General features: G+C 49.9%; 1 protein-coding gene across 9 annotated transcripts in view; it reads left to right on the top strand.

Annotated features, from left to right (window-relative positions):
- The window catches only part of ACAP3 (ArfGAP with coiled-coil, ankyrin repeat and PH domains 3), a 161,358-nt gene that overhangs the window by 80,111 nt on the left and 60,523 nt on the right, over nt 1–20,724 (top strand). For 8 of the 9 annotated variants that reach the window (XM_039509223.1, XM_039509229.1, XM_039509225.1 and 5 more), the window contains one exon: nt 15,239–15,297. In XM_039509223.1, the coding sequence (XP_039365157.1) occupies nt 15,239–15,297 (59 nt within the window). Of the gene's footprint in view, nt 1–6,208; nt 6,251–15,238; nt 15,298–20,724 lie in introns of those variants that run through there. The other variant, XM_039509226.1, reaches the window with a different exon arrangement.

Below are 20,724 nucleotides of genomic sequence, written 5' to 3'. Positions count from 1 at the left end.
CCCCACTGATTTCACTGAGTGTTACCCCCCCTCCCCACACACTGATGGTAGAATCCTTGTGGCGGGGGGGGGGGGGGTTTCCTGGAGCCCCAACCTGAGCAAAAGCAACAGCAGCAAGAAGTGATGGCCGGGATTCCCCAACAGGGCTGGTGAGGTCCTGGCTTTCCAACATGAGGCACAGCCAAGAGGCTGATTCTCCCAAACTGCTGTGCTGCTTCCCTCTGAAAATTCAGGCCTCTCGAAGGTGCCCCAGGCTGGGCACTCAAAGGCTGAGGCCTCGGTCTGGGCTATGATTTAGACTTGAGCCAGGGCGAGTGGAGGGTCAATAAGCCCAGTCACCTTCTTGCCTTTCCCAGTAGATTAGCTATTTTGGCAACACTGTGAAGCCAGAATTTACTCACTCACGTTACAGCTAATGGTGACCCCGAAGCACAGAGAAGAGCAGGATTCCCTTCTTCCTCTGATCCCTACACGTAATTCCCATGAACTTATTTCAGGACAGTGACGTCAGGGAGCCTGAAGCCTCTGATTCAGTTGTTAGTCAAGGAGAGCTCTCCTTTGATGGGGCCCTTTATTAACGGGTAGGTGAGACGTTCAGGGGTTTATTAGAACTGCACTTTAACTCTGGGAGCCATGTCAGTCAACCTCATCCACATGGATGAGGGCAGGGTTGGAGCGCAGGGATGGGAGAGGCATGGGGTGACTACCCAAACAGAAAACTACATCAAGCAGGCCACTCAGTATGAAAATTACCAAACTCGATTTGTAGCTTTCATTTGTCCCCCGGGGATTAGGCTGGGCTCTTTTCAGGCTGTGTCTGGGCATTTTCCCCCTCCAAAGTCCTTCTGGTTATGGGGGCACTTGGTCTCTGAGTATTTCAGAAGAGTCTGCAGCGATCTGGTTTGTTTATGAATGTGGAGACAGCTAGACCCTAGGTGAGGACTTATCTCCAACCCCTCCCTGATGTAATGGGCTCATACCTGGCCTGGTGGATCCTTGTGGCCAGCAGAGCTTTGCAAGCTGTCTTCCGCCCAGCGGCTGTGTTGCAAGAGTCAGCAAACTCTGGGACACCGCAGCCCTCCTCCTGGTTGCCGCCCCGTCCTGTGACAAACGCTTCCTTTTAAATTTACTTCTCCCAAGCAGACCGGGTTCTGCAGCTGTGCTTATTTAGTACCAGCTGAGCCCAGAAGAGCTTGCTAGCCTTTTCCTGAGTGGGATGGGGGTATGTCCCATCACACCCCACCTTTTCCAAAAGTCACTCTTCTGGGAACACCAATAAGCAGTGACAACGTTCCCAGAGCCAAAACCATAGTGGTGCTGCCAATGGTATAACCCCTCCTGCCCTCATCCCGTTCCATCCTGTCCTGTCGGGGGAGTTCCCCACTGTTCACAAGTACCCTATTTTAAAGAGATGGCATCTCAGTTTTTGCTAGCTGCATGCCCAAAGCAAGACATATGCCGGAAGACTCACTCCTGAGTGTTTTTGGGTGCAATCGCTCATCCCCAGGAAATGTCTTTGGAGTGACTGTAACATCCTTGAGCCAGCTATGATGCCTGTGCCATTAGCCAAGTTATTTTTAGAGGTTCTTCTGCTGTCTCCTGTCTTGTGTATGTGTGTGTGAACATCTTGGCTCATCCAGGCGCAAAGATGTCAGCTACGAAGCAGTGACCAGTGCTTAGTCCAGGCATGTGTCCAGTACAGTATGTATGACTGGAACAAATTAGAAAGAAGGAAGAATGCCCTAAAATTCAGTTGGAGGAAGTTAAAGTCACTTGTTCTTTAACTTTATTGCTGGAGCATTGGCCTGGGAAACATCCCTGCTTCTAGTCCTGCTAGGACCATTCCCTGCAAAATCCATGTATGATATGCATCGTTGAATGGAGAAAACTAATATGCTAAAGCATCCCCAACTTTTACACGAGACACAAGCAGGAAAAGAGAATAGTTTATTTGAAGCAAAATCCACTGCAAAGAAAGGATGATCTGGTGGTTAAGGCAGTAAGCAAGGACTTGGCAGCCCTGGTAGTACCCCCATCCACTACCACCTTCCATTTGGACTTCAAACAGGTCACCTAATCTCTTTGTGCCTCAGTTTCCATATCCATAAAATGGGATTAATAATACTTTCCTACCTCAGAGTGAGTGTTGTGCAGATAATTATATTAGCGATTGTAAGGAACTCAGATAAAGGCCACAGCAACATTTTAATTAGGTACCTTTTGCCCTAGTAAGGGTGAAAGGTGGGGGAGCGGGAAGTAGAGGGGTGAGGCCCAGGACAATAGGTTTAGTACTGAAATGAAAAATGCTAGGAGCTAAAAATCAGTTATGTCAGTGCAAGCATGCTAACTTCAGTGGGATTGCACTAGTGCATTTGAAAACAGAAATGGCCCCTGGGCTACTAGTGGAAATTCAAAAGAGACACAGTGTGAGAAAACAAGATTGTTCCATGGAAAAATCCCACTCTGGAGGAATTCCAAATCCTCTACCACAGTCAACAGACTGCTTAGCAGAGCCCTAGAAAATACAGTGCAGAGAGCAATCTTGTATTTTTATACCACGAAAGAAAAGGAGGAGAGACAAGGAGACATTGTGATGATAATGATGATGATGATGAAGCAGAAGGTCAAGGTCCAAGATACCTTGAACTTCTCACTCTTCAATGGGGCTCGGTTGTTTTGGTTAATGTTCCGGGGAACAGTGGTTACTCTCGGAAGCCCAGGGGAAGTGTTTCTGTCATATGCCAGTTATATGGCAGGGAGACTAATTTCACCGGCTGCTCTGGAAAAAATAGCTCTCTAGAATCTTAAACAATAGGCTTTCCAGGACATTCCTTTTGGTAGTGCACACTTAAAGGCTTGAAACACGGAGCTGGATTGCATTGTAGACCATACCACCGATCCCACCAGTGTGGCAATGCTGACCTCTTGAGGCAGTTGGCATTGGTATTGTCAATGCACCCTGGCAGCTTGCAATTAGGCCAGGCTTCCCATTGTACCTGGCCTGTGGGGAGCTGTCTGAGCACTGATCTCCTTCTTCACTGCGCCTCCCCTCTGCAAACAGGCTCCAGAAACAACCCAGGCAGGGTCCATGGCTCTCTCGCGTCTCTTTGTGATGTACATTAGATACTGACAGGGCTAATCCATTTGGAGAAGCTGCTTGGTAGTGGTAGCACTGATCCTGAGCCAGTTAGAGTTGTTCTGCTGGTCCATTGTTGCCTCTGTCACCTTTTGCAAAGGTCGAGTGTGTTCTCACTAAGGGTATGTGAAGCCACCACCGGGTAGCTAGCCCCTAAATACATATCCAGGGTCCCATGCGGGCTTATGCAACCCAGGCTGCGCACTGTTCTGTTGCAGCTTCACTGCTATTGTTACTGCAGCTAGCTAGGTCAAAGCCAGCTTGGGTATGTCTGCATGTGTTGCAGTCACACCTCTGATTGCCACGTAGACCTGCCCTCAATGTCATGCTGGGGGCATTTGGGTGGAGTTTTTCTGGATCAGCTCTCAACTGGTCTCTCCTGCTCCAGCGCCTGAACCTGGCTTGTGCAACTGAGTTAAGCTTCAGAACAAAGAAACTGGAAAAAATATGTTTGGAGTAATGATATGGAGGGGGAACTGAAAAATACCAGCCTCCATCAAACATGGAGGAATAACATGGATCCTTCTCTATTTGTACCACCAGTGCTGCCCCATGAACTGCCCAGTAGGGGGCGCTGGATCAGTGCCTCTTATGTTACAGTGGTTCTCAAACTTTTGTACTGGTGACCCCTTTCACACAGCAAGTCTCTGAGTGCGACCCCCCTTATAAATTAAAACCACATTTTGATATATTTAAACACCATTATAAATGCTGGAGGCAAAGCGGGGTTTGGAGTGGTGGCTGGCAGCTCGCGACACCCCACGTAATAACCTTGTGACCCCCCCCGTTTGAGAACCCCTGCATTACAACCTCTTCCTTCATCCCAAATGCGTCTCAGCTTAGTCTGCTCGCTGAGCCAAGGTACCAAGTATCAGAGGGTTAGCGGTGTTAGACTGTATCCACAAAAACAACGAGGAGTCCATGCATCTGAAGAAGTGGGTTTTTTTACCAACGAAAGCTTATGCCCAAATAAATCTGTTAGTCTTTAAGGTGCCGCTGGACTCCTTGTTGTTTTTGAGTCAAAGTAGTTGATCAGTGGCTGCTTTCCCTAAAGCTGAGGCACTGAGCACCCCTTCTTTTCTCTGTTGCCAGCACCTGCCCCAAAATACACACAACCTTAGAGCCATTAACAATCTGCCGGGCCATTAAATATGAGAAAACATCTTTTGCCTCTTTTTATAGAATCTGGTGAATGTAATTAAATGTGAGAGTAACAAGATCTGCCCGTAGCTAAAGGCGAGAAAGGCCTTTGCCAGTCCTGGATCAATAGTTCTCAGCTTCATGGGCGGCTAGACTGAGAGTAATGAGGCAATACGACGGCGTGTGGAATGATGGCAGTGCAGTAGCTCACGTATGTTTCCTGTGGCCATTAAACCACACTCTTGAACGGGAGACTGGTCCCCAGCAGCTGCTGATTGGGAATCCCAGCTCCCTGCACAGCTGCTAAGGGCCATTGCGCTGCCCAGTGGAGTCACTTGTCTAATCAGAATACAGAGCTACTGCAGGAGTAGCGTAATCCTCCCCGTAGATGTCTAGAGCAGAGGCTGTCCTTTATGGCAACCCCTTAATGCCGACTGGCTGCCCAGAGTAAAGTGTGTTCGACACACTGAGAGCTCAGAGCTGTCAGCATCCCACTTTAACCAGCTAGGGGAAAGGAGAGTGTGATGGGACACCCCCCTCCCCATGCCTCTGGTGGAAAGACTAAGGATCATTCCCACACTCAGGCAGCTATAGCCTAAAGTGACTATTCCCTAACCCTAGCCATGTCTCTCATGTGGTCTCTGGTGACATTTTGTTCAGGCTTGAAGCTACAGGTCAGCCTTGCTAGCAATCAATTCCAGCCTGTCCCTGGGGTAGATACTTACTGCAAGATTTGTTGGGCACGCAAAGGATAACAGAGACACGGCCTAGTAATACACAGCTATCCATCCACACAGGGAATTTCCAGCCAGGACTCAAAGCTCAAGAGCAAAACTCGTGTCATCAGGACCCCTCAGAGGAAATAAAAGTCAGAGAGACACAGGGCAAAAAACCCATGAAAGGGGCGTTTCTGGTGACATTATAATCCACAAGAGCAGGCTGAGTCATAGAACCAGCCAGGGGAATTTCTGTCCATTGCAATGGTGTTTTAAAGCATTTTATGTTTATATTCCACTCACCAACAGTACTAGCATCAAGGGGGTGCCACAGTAGGGCTGACTGAGCTGAATGTGGTCTGCTGAGCTCCAAAAATCCTACTGTTATACATATGAAATAATAAATAATCCATCTCTCTCTCAATCTGATTTATCTATGTATCAGAACTGGTGGGAAAACAGGATGTATGTTTCAAGGACTTTTTTTATGGAAAGTTCATCCTGTTTTTTTTTTTTTTTTGAGAAATTTCATTGACAAAATCAAAATGCAGAAAATTTCCGACAAGGTTTATTTTCCCTCCCCCCATTTTCTGTCTTTGTATCCATGCATCCATCCATCTCCATGTCTCTCTATGTATCCATCTATCCACCCCCTGAATGTTCCCCTCTAGTTACCTTATCTATCAGGAATCACTGAGATAAGAAGGAAAAAGCATGCAAGTGAAAATGCAGGGGCAATAAAATTATTCAGGTGGAGCCCATAAAGCCCACGTATGGCCCTCTAGCAGCACCAGGCTGTTTTCAGAATCCAAAGTTGTGACATTATAGTTGCTCTCCAGCACGGTTCCAACCAGCCCAGTCAGTTCTACTCTGTGCCTCATCCCCATCTGGCCTTAAACCACACGGTCCATTCCTAGCTGCTGTGGCTACGTCACAATATCTAGCAGCAGCAGCCAGCAGAGGAGATGTAGCTTCACTGAATGGGCTGAGAAGCATTTCCTGCTGTCAAGGAAAAAGCCACCCAAGCTGTGAGGAGTCAGTGAGGCAGATGCCAGATGTCTTGGGGCTGATTGTGTTGTGTTTTAGGTGAAGAGAGAGAAATATCTAAAAGATGGAAAAGGAGAATTCCTCCAAGCGGCTTGCTCCCCACAGAGCTGGTGGGGCTCTGAGTGGTTTCCTACAGCACATGGTGATGTGCCAGACGCATCAGGCTGCTCATTTAAACATTTAAATGGATGCAGAATTGTCAGCTGACAACGTGAGTCCAGTAGGATTAGTGTCACCGTATCATGACATTGGTGTCATCATGTCACCTCGCAATGACATTTCACCAGCCTCCCCTCCCCTAAATACTTTGGGATAATTTAATGTCCTGTGGGCTGTGATACAGCACCACCAAAATCGGGACCTAGATCTACCAGCTAGAGCAAACGCTCAGAACTCAGGGAAATTCCAGGTTCTCATGAGTGTTGTGAACCACAAAAAGTTTGATGGTTGAGTTCAGAGAAATCCCCAAAGATCTGGGTTTTTCTGTGAACTACTTGAATCACTTGGGGCTGAGAACAAGTTTCCTGGTCATGGTTGGGTACTTCCTACTCCTGGGTGAATAACCTGAGAGGCTTTTACAGTATTACAGGAACATCTGTTAACAAAGCCATCTGGAAGGCAAAAATGCGGAAGCAGCAGTAATAATGTGTGAGGGGCAGGAGCATGTGATCTGGACTTTTTCAAGTTTTAGGTGCCCTTCCCGTTTTAGATGTATGATCTGCTTGGTTCTTCTTTCAGCCAAACGCTCCATGTAATCACTGCTAACTCACTGGCCTGGGATAAGTCTCTTCCCCTCCTTGTGACTCAGTTAACACAGCTTGAATGAGAAGGACCTTGCTGAAAAGCAGCTGGAGAGATTTTCCCATTGTGATGGGGCGTACCACCAGTCACTCACTGTAGATGAAGCAGCTCACTAGGTGGCTTGCTTGACCTCTTATTGACCCTTCAGGAACAGCTACTGGGCCTCAGCCTGGGCCTGCTGTTGTTGTGTAAGATGTCTTAACGAATATTCCCTTCTCCCCTTTGCTAGGAAGGCAGGCTCGGTCATCCCACTGCTCCCACCACAGGTTGTAGCATGCACTCACTACTAGCGTGCCCCCGTCTCTCAAGACATGGCGCTGCTGGGGTTCTTCTCTAGTGCCCCCTTGTGTCCTGATCCAGCAATGGTCTGCCCCTTCCATGGGCTAGCCTTCCGACTAGGTAGGTCTCAGTCTGGTCCCCTTTCGGGGTTAACAGAACACAAATTAAATTTGAACTCAGAATACTCCATGGTATAAACGCTGCCCTTCACAGAGATCCAGGCCGGTGTTGTCAAGGGTAGGCCCCTGACTGGGCCAGGTTACTTGGGTTAAGGCAGAGAGAGCCCTGTTCTGGCTTCCGCCACAACTGGGCCCTACTGAAAACAGCCAGCCCTTTTTATCTGGTCTGCTGGGCTGTCATTGGCCTCTGCCGGCTCCACGCCCTTCTAGGTGCCGGAAGACCAACTCTTGCTGGTTCTGCATGCAGCTGATCATGGGAAGTCTCTCTCTAGGCAACCTCTGGATGTCTGAACTCGCTGCTCTTCCTATCCTCCTTCTTAGGGTGAGCTGTGCCAAGGTGGTGGGGCCTCTGGCAGGGGGCAGTAAATGCTTGGTACACCAGTGAACAATATTCTTTAAACACCAGGCTGGAGTCACTGTAGCCCAGAGACTCCATCTGGGTCAGATGAGAGACTCCTCCTGTCAGCTGGCTTGTTAGGTTCTGTTGCCAGAAACTTGAATAGCCAGGAAGTAAACTGCGGGAAGAGTAAGACACCAGGGAAAAATGCCCCATATGTTGTAATTGTCTCATCTTGTTGCTTTGTTGGAACAGCCTCAGTCATATTTGCATGCTCTGTCCACGGCCCTGGCGGCCACACCCTTGCTCAGCGTGGAGAGATCAGATACCACCAAGCCAGCAGTTGCGTAGTGCATGTGTGCAGGGAAGAGGTTTGGATGCCAGGAACAACCTCTGCTGAACTAACTACAAGCCTGTGGAATAATTCAGAGCTGCCTAGACCGCAGAATAGGCCATTCTTTTGGGAAATGTGGCAGTTACCTTGGCAGAGTAGCATGGATTAATCTCCAGGTTGGTAGGGCATCTATTCCAATTCTCACTGAAGTCAGTGGGAATCTTTCTATTGACCCCAGTGGGAGCTGGCTCAGACTCGGGACATGCTGTGCTGCAGGAGGTGCCGTCTTTTCGATAGAACATAAAATTAAACTTCGGATCGCTTTGGACACTAAAGATCACAGGACACTTTGAGCAGAGATGGTCAACCCAATGCACTGGCCAAATTCCTACTCAGATATTCCATTGTGCCTCCGAAAATACCCCAGTCTCTTCTATTAGATGCATTACTTTTCAGTTCCTGTCATGTAGTTAGTGCAGCGTTACTATGTGCTCTTAAACAGCTATAATGTTCCACTCCAGAAGTGGCTACATTTTAGGGTTGAGCGGAGTGATTCTCTTGAGTGATTGGCAGACACTTACTTCTGCTCAACTTCTGCTTTGCCTAAAAATCAGTGTTAGTTTCCCTTTCTCAATACAGAACAATCCTTTCAGCTAGTGTACTGGCGGGGCAATATCTTAGCAACAGGGATCCTTTCCATGGAGGCCAACTATGCATTCTGTATATTTGCTGATCTATTCTTGCTGCTTCCAGGGTGAAATCCTGGTTGCACTGAAGTCAGTGACAAAACTCCCATTGACGCCAATGCAGGATTTCACCCCAGGTTCATGGGGCTTGTTCGTTTCAATACAATTTGCATTTATGTAGCATACAAAGAACAGTGCCTATGTTAGTCCATTTTGTGATATTTAGGATCTACCCCTGAAGGGTAAGAAACATATTTGCTCCTTTTCCCCTTCTCTTGCTGGCCCTCGTCATGCAGCACTAGAGCATGTGAAATCCCAGTGGCTAGGAGAAAGGGTGGGTAACACAGAATCTGGAAAATCTTAGCCCAAATTATGTGGTCCAAGCACGCCGGGGGAAGCCAGAATGAGGCAGGGCACAATTCCATATTTAAAAAAATCAAGCTCATAAAATCCCTTTTGATTGAATCTGTTTATTTGATTTTGAAAATTAAATGGAGGAGCCATTTAGAAAGCTTCCGGCAGATGGTCTCAGCTGGCAAAATTAATAAAAGAGCAATACGAGAAGAGCTGGTGTCAAAGCAGGCATCTCTTGTTGCTCAGCTGAGATCTGGCAGGCTTGAAATGCTCATCTATCATCAGGTGTCCCACATAGAAGGTTGAAAGTAGAGCTGTCTCCGTACAGACCTTCTGCCTGCTCACTGCCTCTTACAGGGGAGACATGAACCAATCCTCCTCACTACACGTGCTCATGTAAGTTCCCAAGCAGTAGTGGCGGAGATGCTCTTCCCAGTGCCATGGCGTGAATTCCAACTTGGGATTTGGGATGAGGTGAGTGCAGTAACTTCTCATCATCAGAGCTCAGGGTGCAAACCCCTGTCTTGATTAGAAGAGGGTTTAGTGGTCAGTCCACATCACAAATTCATGGAGGATAGGTCCATCAATGGCTGTTAGCCAGGCTGGGCAGGGATGGTGTCCCTAGACTCTGTTTGCCAGAAGCTGGGAATGAGCAACAGAGGATGGATCACTTGATGATTAGCTGTTCTGTTCATTCCCTCTGAAGCGCCTGGCACTGGCCACTGTTGGAAGACAGGCTACTGGGCTAGATGGACCTTTGGTCTGACCCAGTTGGGCCATTCTGATGTAAACCCACCGAAACAACTGGCAGTCTCTGCTCAGGCCAGGAATATCAGGCATGGCTGCCGGTCAGGAGTGAGGGGCTCAAGACTGGAATAGTGGGCAGGAGGGAGCAGGCTGCAGGTGAAGGTCTGAGCAGAGGTGGGTGTGGGGTGCTTGGAGGGTGCCCGTTGCATTATTCCAGCCTGCCCTTATTGCCACTTAAGCCTACCCATGAAAAGTGTTAATCTTGGATTAAATTATAGATAAGAAAAAGAAAAGACCCCCACTCTCCTCCCCACATACACCTGGGCTGTTCTCTTGGGTGATCACTGCATGAAGAGAGAGAAATATCTAAAGGATGGAAAAGAAGAATTCCTCCAAGAGGCTTGCTCCCCACAGAGCTGATGGGGCTCTGAGTAGTTTCCTACAGCACATGGTGGTGTGCCAGATGCATCAGGCTGCTCTAGTGGGAAACAAGAAGTATCCGTTTTCCAGAATCCATCCTGGAGTGATGCCATGACACAGAGGGACATTTCTCTTCCCAGTGGCAGAGGCCATCTCCCTAACCAGGCCTCAGTGTGCACAGCAATCCTAGTCACCACCTAAATGCAGGGGCAGGACGCCCGAACCAAAACGGTGAGAACAGCCTAGGATCCCATTCTGTTGGCCTGAACGCTAAGCCCTGGTCTACACGACAAAATTACTTTGGTATATGTCATTCTGGGGAGTGAACAGTCCACTCCACTGAGCAACGCAGTGATACTAGTCTGAGCATCGATGTAGGCAGCGCTGTGTCGGCGGGAGAGCACTGGCCTCTCGCTGAGGTGGATGAGCTACGCCGATGGGAGAAGCTCTCTCCCGTTGGCTTAGAGCGTCTTCATTAAAACGCGACAGCAGCGCAGCTGTGCTGATGCAGCGCTTTTAAGTGTAGATCTGCCCTGAGTAACCCTCATTAGACACACACTTGCGTCTTTTAATGCACTGCCCAGGGGTTAGTCCTGTTCATCAGTCTGAGACGCTCCATCCCTCAGCCACCAAGTCTGGCGCTATCCACTCAAATCTGCCCCATGCTGGAACTCGAGCCGCTTGTCCCCCCAGACTGCCTGGGGCCAGCCGAATGAAGTGGCCTTTCCCTTCCCTTGACTTAAGCAAATATGTCCTCACAGTGGAAGCCAATAATGGAAACACTCCAGATGTGGGTTCAGGTGGAAACCAGATGGCTTTGTTGCTCTTTGCCTTCCGCTGGACAGCGTTACAAGCCTAGGGAGGCACGGTCAACATGTAAACATCACTCGGGGAGCAGCTTCTTGGAAAAAGTTGTAGGCCAGTGGCTTTTGGAGAGTGTTCCAAGAGGGCAGAGTGATGCCAAAAGCAGCAAATAATTTACACTGGTGAGCTGGGTGGTCTGGGTCCCCCTCCCGCCCTTGTTTGCGTCTGTTCATATTTAGAGGCCATTCTTGACCGTTTGTATTCAGCTAGACTCTGGCATTCCTCTCGCTTTGTCCTTGGCCGCAGTCATCTGCGTAACGAATGTATTTGAGGATCCAGCCAACGCTGCTGCTGAAATCTATCACCCATAATGCTTTAGGCCTTCCAGTAGCAGGCCATGCCGTAGTCAAGGGCACAATTCACTTCACTCCCAATGGGCACCTGAGCTGCAGTGGAGATGTTCCACCGTGATCACCTCTGCCTGTTGTCGGCAGCTTCCGATAAAGTCCCACGGCACTGCCAAAAAGTGTAAGGGATGTCTCCCCCAGTGCCCTGGCCATCATTCCCTCTCTTAGTATTATAGGGAGGGAGGGAGAGAAATAGACAGATAGCTAGATGTTGGAAATTGCTGCTGTTGCTTTCACAGTCACTGTGCTGCATGTATCCAACCAAAAACGTTGGAGATACTGGTTTGTGCATCTAATGCTGTGTAGTGTAATGAATTCAAATTCCATTTCAATGGGCTGACATGGTAAAAACAATTCCCTTAAGCAAACCTATCAGAGTTGGTGCAGTGTTTTGTCTGTTTTTCACTGGCAGTCTAAGAGAATTAGGAGCACAAATCCCACTTTAAAATTTCAATGAGCTGTATGTTCCTAAACCCATTGGCCCCCTTTTGAAAACCTCTCCCTTTATCTCTAACTGGCCCTTTGGAGAGGTTTTACAGGCCATTACTTGACTCATTATAGCCTCTGAGATAGGACACTGGGCTAGTACTCAGGACACCTGGGTTCAAATGCTGGCTCTGCTGCTGGGTGACCATGGGCAAGTCACATCATCTCTCTGTGCCTCCATCTCCCCATCTATAATATGGGGATAATGATACTGACCTCTGCTGCAAAGCACTTTCAGATCGAAAGCTGCTAAGAGCGAGGTATTATTGTCTTGTATATTATTATTTTCATGTAGGTAGCATCACTCATCTCAAACAGTTTGCAGAGAGCATCAGGGGATCTTTCAGGGTGACTCAGAGTGGCTAGGTCCTGAGTTCTATCCATTTGCATAGGTATTTATCTTGGCACCTGTCATGGGCTTTCTGAAGGTCCCACTGTACTGAACTCAATTTATTTGCCTAAAAAGGATGGAAGTGTGCCCCCCACCCCCGGCCAGGCTTTGAAGCGGCATTTCTGAAGGATGGAGGTGTATCAGAGCGGGTGACTAGATCCCTAAGGACCATGATCTCGTCCTCCAGGCAAGCTGCTACCTTCTGCAGTGCCATCTGTGGTGGGTGTGAATGTGGCTTTGGGTGGCCTGAGTTAGGAGGACTGCTCCATTCTCTCAGAGCTGGGTCCCTGAATGCGCAAGCCAGAGACCAGCCCGTCGCGTCTGCCCTACCAGTTCTGGTGATTTGTACAGCAAGGTGTGAAAGGCCATCTGGTAAGGAAAGGAGAAATGGCCATTGCAGGGGCAGGATATGATGCCCCAGAGCATCACGCTAGAAACCCAGGTGGGCAGGGCAGCCGCAAGGGCAGAAAACCAAACCAGGAAAAGGTGCTTTTACAAGCGGTGGGTTAAAAACACGATTAGCCCGAGCCAGCTGCCTTGCCAGAGCCTTGTGGGAGCTTCACATAGGCAATAGCTGAGAACATTCCTCTGAACTGACTCTTGGGGCTGCATCAGCCCCCAGTGCAAACGGGGTGGATCTTTTGGAAATCACTTACTCGGCCAAAGGAAAGTATTTAAAATGCAGCCTCTGGTGACTGTATCCTCAGAAGGAAATAAGCATGAACGGCCTGCATGCTTCCAGGGACAGAGGGTGAATCAGCAGCTTAGGGCAGAAAGTAAAGACAGGACCGGAGTTCCCAGTCCGTTTATGATTAGTATGGCTGTAGCATCTTGGCTCCCCAGTCATGGATCAGGCCCCTATTGTGCTAGGCGCTGCACAAACACAGACTGGAAAGACAGCTCCCGCCCCAAATAGTTGACAATCTAAAGATAAGGCAAAAGGCAGCACGTGGATACAGACAGAGGCTGATCACGAGAAACAAAGAGACATTGACGTGCGCTGGGTCTGTTTACCAAGCTGGTTGGAGTAATGGGCCCTTGTCTCACTTCTCCTCAATGGCAGCTCTATGCAAGGTGTTTTACAGTTACCTCTTAACAGGGTCCAGTGCACAGTCCTTGAGCAGGATTCTTAAGGAAGGGATCCATATCAGAGAGAAGGGCCAGAGGTAACCATATCTGGAAAGGCTCAGGCACAGGATCAGTGCGCTGATGGCAAATGGCGCGGCATGAGTTTGGTGGGTCTCAGCCCAGTTCCAGGGCACAGATGTCCCTGGTACACAAACCACCTCCACAATTGGCAGAGTCAGCAGAAAGTCCAAGGGCTGAATGGAACGTAGATACTGAATTCCCCCTTTGCCATAGAGTGGGTCTCTTTCCAGGTCGGGATCTAGGCCTCCAGGTGTGGGTGCAGACAGTAAGTGAAACAAGCTTTCCTCTGTGTGCAGATTCCCAGAGTGGGCATGGTTTGGAAGGGGGAGAGTCAGGGTCCCAGCAAGAACCAACGCACAATGTCATATCAGGGGATCATTTGCTGTTGGGCCCATCTCCACTCTGCAAGCCCTGCCTGTCTCCACATCTGCAGGGCCTCTGGGTGTCACCAGGGAGCCTCTGTCCATCTGGCCTCAATTAGTCAAAGTGCTGCCTCATCGAAAGGCATGTCTGAAATGCAAAGACTTATTCATCATCACGGAAGTGTTTTCCTGGGGCTGGGGGAGCAGACAGGCGGACCTCGCCCTGCTGGGACAGTATCGCTTGGAGAAAAGAGACCAGAACAAGGAGGGGAGATTTTGGATGCACAAGAGATATGATGGGTGTGTAGCAGCCGCTGGAAAAGTGGTTGGGAGCCTGGGACCAGTGTTGGGGAGTGAGGTTTAAATGATCGATAGGAGCAAGTTCTTCCTTTCTCCTTCTCTACTGGTGGCTATGCTGCTTCCAGGGGCTCTCTCCAGGCCAGCACAGCGGGCTTGTGCTTAAAGAAGAAGTGAGGAGTGACATGTGGCTTACCTCAGAGACCAGCATCCCTTTCCCATGGCTGAAATTGAAACCATTGGGTGCAGTTTGAGGGGACAGTGCTCCCTGCTGACACAGCAAGGAACTCGACAAATGGGAGAGGCGCGGTCGGAAGTACAAGCTAGGGAGGCACATGCTGTTACAAGTGTTACAAATGCTGGGGAGCCAGGGGTGTTTGCATGTTAAGGCACACTCTCTTGGGAGCTTGTAGTGACCCTCTGCAGATCATGGGAGCTACCATCCAGGAGCCTTTTATGCTGGCGGCTGAATGGGTGGAAAACACATATGACGTAAACCAGAATTGACTGTGGTAGCACCAAGTAATGGGCACTTTGCCAGTCCACGGGAGTAATGCCCGATACCCCCTCTCCACACATACACACTTAGGATCCCTGGAATGTGAATCAACTTTCTTCATCTAAAATCTATTTCCATGTTCAGCCCTGTTGTCTTCTCTGGTGAGGACCCGTCTCACTACCCAGGCACGGCAGCACAGGGTCTGATGGAGATATATATGTGTGTGTCTGTGCAGTGCAGCCCCGCTTCCCTAAAGGTTACATTGGACATCCAGAACCTTGGGATAAACCGGGGAGTCGGCCAGACAGCTTCGGGAAGGACGTGTTCTCACATTCCACATTAGCATCAGTCTCTGTAAAGCACTCACTCCCGCGCCAGCCACCTCTGTATTGTTCTTAGGGTGGGGAGTGTGCACAGATCCCTTGCATGGTCAGTGCAGCAGGGCTGGGAATCAAACCCACCTCTTGCATAGGACAGAGGAGAGCCCTAAGCCTTTCGGCTCAGCCTGGATTCCAAGAGGAGTTGAGCTCAGATCTTCCCCATAGGTTTGTAAAGTATGACGCCGTCAGGCCAGGCCAGGTAACCCTCCCAGCGCTGCGCTTCGGCCTCGCCTTGGGGAAAGTTCCACATTTTCATCTTTTCTTGTTATTTTTTCCTTTTATCTTAGATCCTTTTTGACCAAGCCCAGAGGTCGGTCCGGCAACAGCTGCACAACTTTGTGAAAGAGTGAGTACTAGTCGATTGGGTCCCCGCTGGGGCTCCCTGATGAACTACGGACCCTCTTGTGTCTGTGGTGAAAACAGGATTGCAGTGCACTGGCTATGTATATATTCAAGACTCTGATTGGAGCGAAGCACACATGCAAGGGAAGGGAACCATAAATCCAACTTGTGCAGTGGAATGGGGTGACCCCTGCTGCTGTTGTCCTGTCATCTCCACATTCTGTCATGGGGAAGCTCCGAGTTCTGGGTGCAATCCAGGTCCCCCTGAGTTTAAAATTTAAAGCTGGACATGAAACAAAACCCCAGATCTGAGTATCCCCAAACTGTGTGAAAGTTCAGTTCCGGATCCAAACTTTACAAGCTGACTCCTATCACCATGCTGGGGCACACCAACCCCCCAGCTCAAACACCTCCCCCCCAAAATCCGGATCCGTGCAGCATGAGTCCGACACCCCCCTGGTGGGAAGCCCTTTGAGCCAAGCCTGGTTTGGTCACTGCTGCCACCCTGACTGGATGAGATGCAGAATCTGCTTAGTCCGTCATCTAGATTGATATGGCTTTTAAAGCATAGGTCAGTGCCCAGCCGTCTGTCAAAATCCAGGCAGTCACTTCTTCCCCCAAGGGCTTCAATTCAGAATCCTGCAGCCTCATTAAATTCTAAGCTTCTCCCAGGGCACCTGTATCCCCCCAAATCAAACCACACCTCCCAGGACACCTTTGGTGTGTCTGAGGCAGTAAATGGAGCCTGTAGACGTCTGTTGCACGTAAACTTTGCAGGTAGGGGAGAAGGGCTCTTTCTGCCTGCGGAGGAAGCAGGCTTCTCGTGGGAGAGATCAGCCAGCCATGCAATCCTTGCACCACTATCGTTGGAAATCTCGTGAGGACACTGGCACCGTCGAATCCAAGCCTGACTCCTAGTCCCAAGCTGAGTAAGATTTGGAGTCAGCCATCCCCCGGTCCTTATAAAAATGGAACGTAAACGCCACCCCCCCACCCCGGTGCCACGTGGCCGCGTGTTCTTATTCGTCAGTCTGAGGTCCGGCTGCCTCGTTCCTTTACACCTGTGCAAAGCGGGTGTAAAACACCCCGTGTGTGTGACAGAGGATATGTTGTCGTTCGGCCTCACAGCCGGTGCGAAGTAGAGGAGAATCGGGGCTGGGAATGATCAGGATGTGGAGAGCCCGCATCTTAGCTCAGGTCCATCTCAATCTGCTCTTTCCCTTGGGTGGGGAAAACAGAATCTCTTCTGCCTGTGTAGGCTGTCGTGCCCCGCTCCTCTGAGTGCCCACGCAGCCCATGGGCAGGTACCAAGTGCAGCGTGAGATCCCAAATCAGCTGAATATAGGTCAGCGAGGCAATGGCGGCCTTCAGCTAAGCGGGAGCTGGTTTCCATGGGAACGGGTAATTGAGTGTGAATCCATCAGCAGCTGTGGGTGGTTGGGTGTGGGGGACGACCCACAGTTGCCCCCCCCAGCACTCCCCCTCCCCCATCTCCGTCTAATCATTTCTCTGATGAGCTCAGATTTAATCTGTTTAAATCCTGGCAGCTGGAAGGGGGAATTTCACCTTCATTTTGGGGCTGTCACCATGTCAGCGTATTTGCGTTTTATTCTCCCTTTGTCGTGCCCATCGGACCCCCACCGTCACAGGCTTCGGCGCTTTGATCTTCAAATTGCTTTTGTTTATTTGAAATTGGTTCTGCGATTGGGATCATTTTAAAAGAACCTCCCAGGACCACATTGGCAGGTTCCTGGCTGTGAAAAGGAAGCAACAGCAGCTATGCCGTGTGTAGTTTTATACACAGCCTGCCGCTAGCCCTTCTCACCCCTTGACATTGCTGTGTGATTGCACTCGGGGCTGGCTTGACAGCCATGGAGCCTCTGTTTATCCAGGCCCAGCACGGACAGTGCCAGGGCAAGTCCTGCCCCACTCATGTGCCTCCATCTCCATGTGGAGGAGCCCGCCCTTGGGATGAGAGGAGAGTTCAGTCCTGCCAGCCCTGCACTTGCAACCCCCCCTAAACCTGTCCCATGATCCCTTGGTTCAGAAACACTAAAGTAGGTAAATATCTAGATGAGTTGATGTCTCCCCAGGAAGACCTCTGAATACCCCAGGGGTGCACGTACTCCTGGTTGAGAACCACCGACCTCGGGTATGTGTACATTGCGGCAGGGAGTGTGCCTCCCAGCCCAGGTAGACAGACATGGGCCAGCTCCGGCAGAGTTAAAAACAGCCGTGTGGACATTGTGGGGTGGGCTAACCACCTGAGTATGATCCGGCCCACTGCCCTGCATCCGTACTCGGGTGGTGAGCCCAGGCTGCAACGTCCACACTGCCAATTTTAGCTCAGCCGTGTACCGAGAGGTGAAATGCTTTCAGTCCCATCAGCCAAACCTTAGCCTGTCTCATCTCCCTGCTCACCCTGTCCCCTGGAGAGTCCTTGCGAAGTTGGACTTAGCCTTAGTTTGTCAGAAGCCTTGTGATGTGCTAGGAAAGGGAATGACCTTCTGTGGCCTTTCACCATCCCCGACCTAATATTTTGGCTCTGTAGGCCAGAGATTTCACCCTTCTCTCCTCATCAATAGCCTCCCAGTGGGAGTGGAGTGGCTCCAGCCTCGTGTGTGAGCTGATGCTGGGAAGAAAGGGGCGCACTGTTAAGTAGTCTGGGGCTGCAAGAAGCCTCAGCTGAACAGAAATATTGTCCCAAGACAGGGTTGGCAAGAGAATCAGGGATTTCTTGGAGGTAAATAAGAGGAGAGAACAGCAGCCATCTGTGAGCTCTCCAGCTGAAAGACCATCTGCGGTTCCACTTCTCTGTCAAGGCTTGGGCCATCCCTACTGACCCCCTTACCTGCCTGGTGTGGTGCTGAGGGTGTGCCACATCTTAATTCCCCCCAGTTGGGACAGCAGCCTGGGTCAAGGAGAAGCCAACACACACTCACCAAAGAGCATGACCCCTTTTAATAAGGCTTCAGGACAGGAGTGGTGACAATAGACAGTTCATCAGGACCCTGTAGGGTGACCAGACAGCAAGTATGAAAAATCAGGACACAGTATGGGGGGTAATAGGAGCCTATATAAGAAAAAGCCTCAAATATCGGGACTGTCCCTATAAAATCAGGACATCTGGTCACCCTAGGACCCTGGTTCAGAGCTTCCCAACTTAAAGTCCACCAAAGCAAGTCTCTGGCTGGTTTTCTGCAGCCTGAGTGAGACACCACTGCCCATTGCAGCCTGCAGAGCTTCTGCTCCTCTCTCCTGCTCTGCTTCCTGTGCCTTTTTAAATAGCCCAGCCCTGGGGTGGGGTGGGGCGAGGCAAGGCCTCCCTGATTACCCACCGGCTGTAGGCTCCAGCCTGCCCCTCCTGAACGCCCTCCTATGGACTCCTACCCCTTTCTAATGTGCATAGACGTTGAATGGCCAGTAGCTCTTCACAAGGCCAGCTATGGGTTGCCTGGCAGGTGACGCCCTTGCTGCAAATTAGGAAAAATCACCTGATTTCCCCACTCCCAACTCAAAAAGCCCCAAGAAATGCTTCCTCTCCTGCCAGGCCTCGCTCCGTGCAATGCCAGCAGCCCTTCTCTGGCTGCCACGGCTCTCATGCCAAATGGGTCCGACTCCTCCACTCTCTGCTGGCCCACTTGGAAGTCTGTGGCTGGAACCTCAGAGTCCATGTGGCTTATTACCTGTGCAGGTGGGCTGAGGGCGGGGTAAAGAGACAGCGGCCACTCTCCCCTCCCTCTCTCCTTTCCTTCTGTGGAGGAAGCAGAAGCCACACCATTCATATTTAGCAGTGGCTCGGGAGGGAGCTTGTTGGCAGCCATAATAATAGCCGGGTAGAAAGCCTGACGCCAGCTGTTGGGCTGGTGAGAGCCCGTGCCACTTGGCCACGCCAAGCCCACTGGCCAGAGCCCAGCAGGAGTAATAATAGAGGCCAAGGGGATATTTTGAAGCTCAGGAAGGGACTGTTTTCATGGTGAAGTTTGTGGCACTTGAAATTCAACAGATGAGCGTGCGCGCGCGTGTTTATGTGTCACAGAGCGAGAGGGGACGGGCGCAGGCTGGGTTTGTGCGTGGGTGTCATAGTGAGCCCTTCCAACGCGAGGGGCAGAGAAGAGTGACGTGGAGGCCCTGTTATTGTTCATCCTTGGAGTTCGAAGGTGACCGTGACCTCACTGATTGGTTTGGTTTCTGTGAACACATGCTCAGGCCAGTTTGAGCTTTGAACAGTCTGTGGTGCACTGACCGAGAGGTAACGCTATGGGTTACTTGATTAACAGCGGACATGCTGCTGTTGCGAGATTTTAGGGTGACCAGATGTCCCGATTTTATAGAGACAGTCCCGATTTTTGGGTCTTTTTCTTATATAGGCTCCTATTACCCACCCTCATCTCGATTTTTCACATTCGCTGTCTGGTCACCCTACGAGATTTATGCTGCTGGCGCTTCTGCTCTGCCTCAGCAGTTCTCCTCTGCTCATAGACTGTAGCTCCAGTCTGGAGGAGACTTCCATGTTTCCCCTGTATATGCAGTCAGTTTCTCCTGGTTTTTATGTCTTTCTTTCTTAAAGCAATGGGGGCGGGGGACGACTTTTCGAGAATTAGGAAAAGCTTATAAATGTTGTTGGGGTGGGGGTGGGGCTGCGGGGGCAAGGATGGCCACTATGTAACTATTTTTATTGAATTGACTAGATTTCAAGCTGAAGGTGTTTTCAAGGGCCCTTGGTACTTTTGGCAGGAACCAAAATCCAAATCAGGGTAGTTTTTGCTGGTTATAGTATTTTCCTTCCCCTCCTGCCTTAAGGGTTGTGTTGCTGAGGAGTGTGGAACAGGGGCTGTTTTCCACCCCAGAAGTGACTGCATTTCAGTGATGGGTAAAGTGATTCCTGTGTATGCAGAGCACTGAAAAGCAGCCTGTGTTTGAAGAGCATTTAAATCCAAAGCATTTGTTGTAAGCACCTAATGTGGTGTAATTATTGTAAACAAGCCAGCATTTCAACTTGAACTATGCTGGGTAACGTCATACCTGAGATGTGTCAGGACACGGAAGTACTTGAACACAAGGTAGCGAGCTTGCCCTCTGCCCAGCAGGAGGCAGGGAGGGCCAGTACAAAGGATATTGGACTGGAACGGAACTTAGAAAACTTGGGTTCTAATTACTGGCTCTGCCACTGATTTGCTGTGTGACCTTGGGTGAGTCACTTTGTTTCCTCGTCACCCTTTATGGAGCCAATATCTCCCATTTGGCATACTAAACAAATAAATGTGCCAGTTACAAGAGTACAAAAAAGTCTGGAAATAAATGAAACTTCTAATTTTAACACTTAAAATCAACAAACCCAACTTGCAGGCAGGTCAGAAGAGACATGCCTGTGGCCAAAGTGCACTTGGCTGGGCAGTGAATTTTAAACATGAGAACTGGCTGATTTGTG

This window comes from Mauremys reevesii, linkage group 21 (assembly GCF_016161935.1).
Source record: "Mauremys reevesii isolate NIE-2019 linkage group 21, ASM1616193v1, whole genome shotgun sequence".
Classification (NCBI taxonomy): Eukaryota; Metazoa; Chordata; order Testudines; family Geoemydidae; genus Mauremys; species Mauremys reevesii.
The sequence above is the reverse complement of the archived record's forward strand: the minus strand, read 5'-3'. Positions and strand labels throughout refer to the sequence as shown.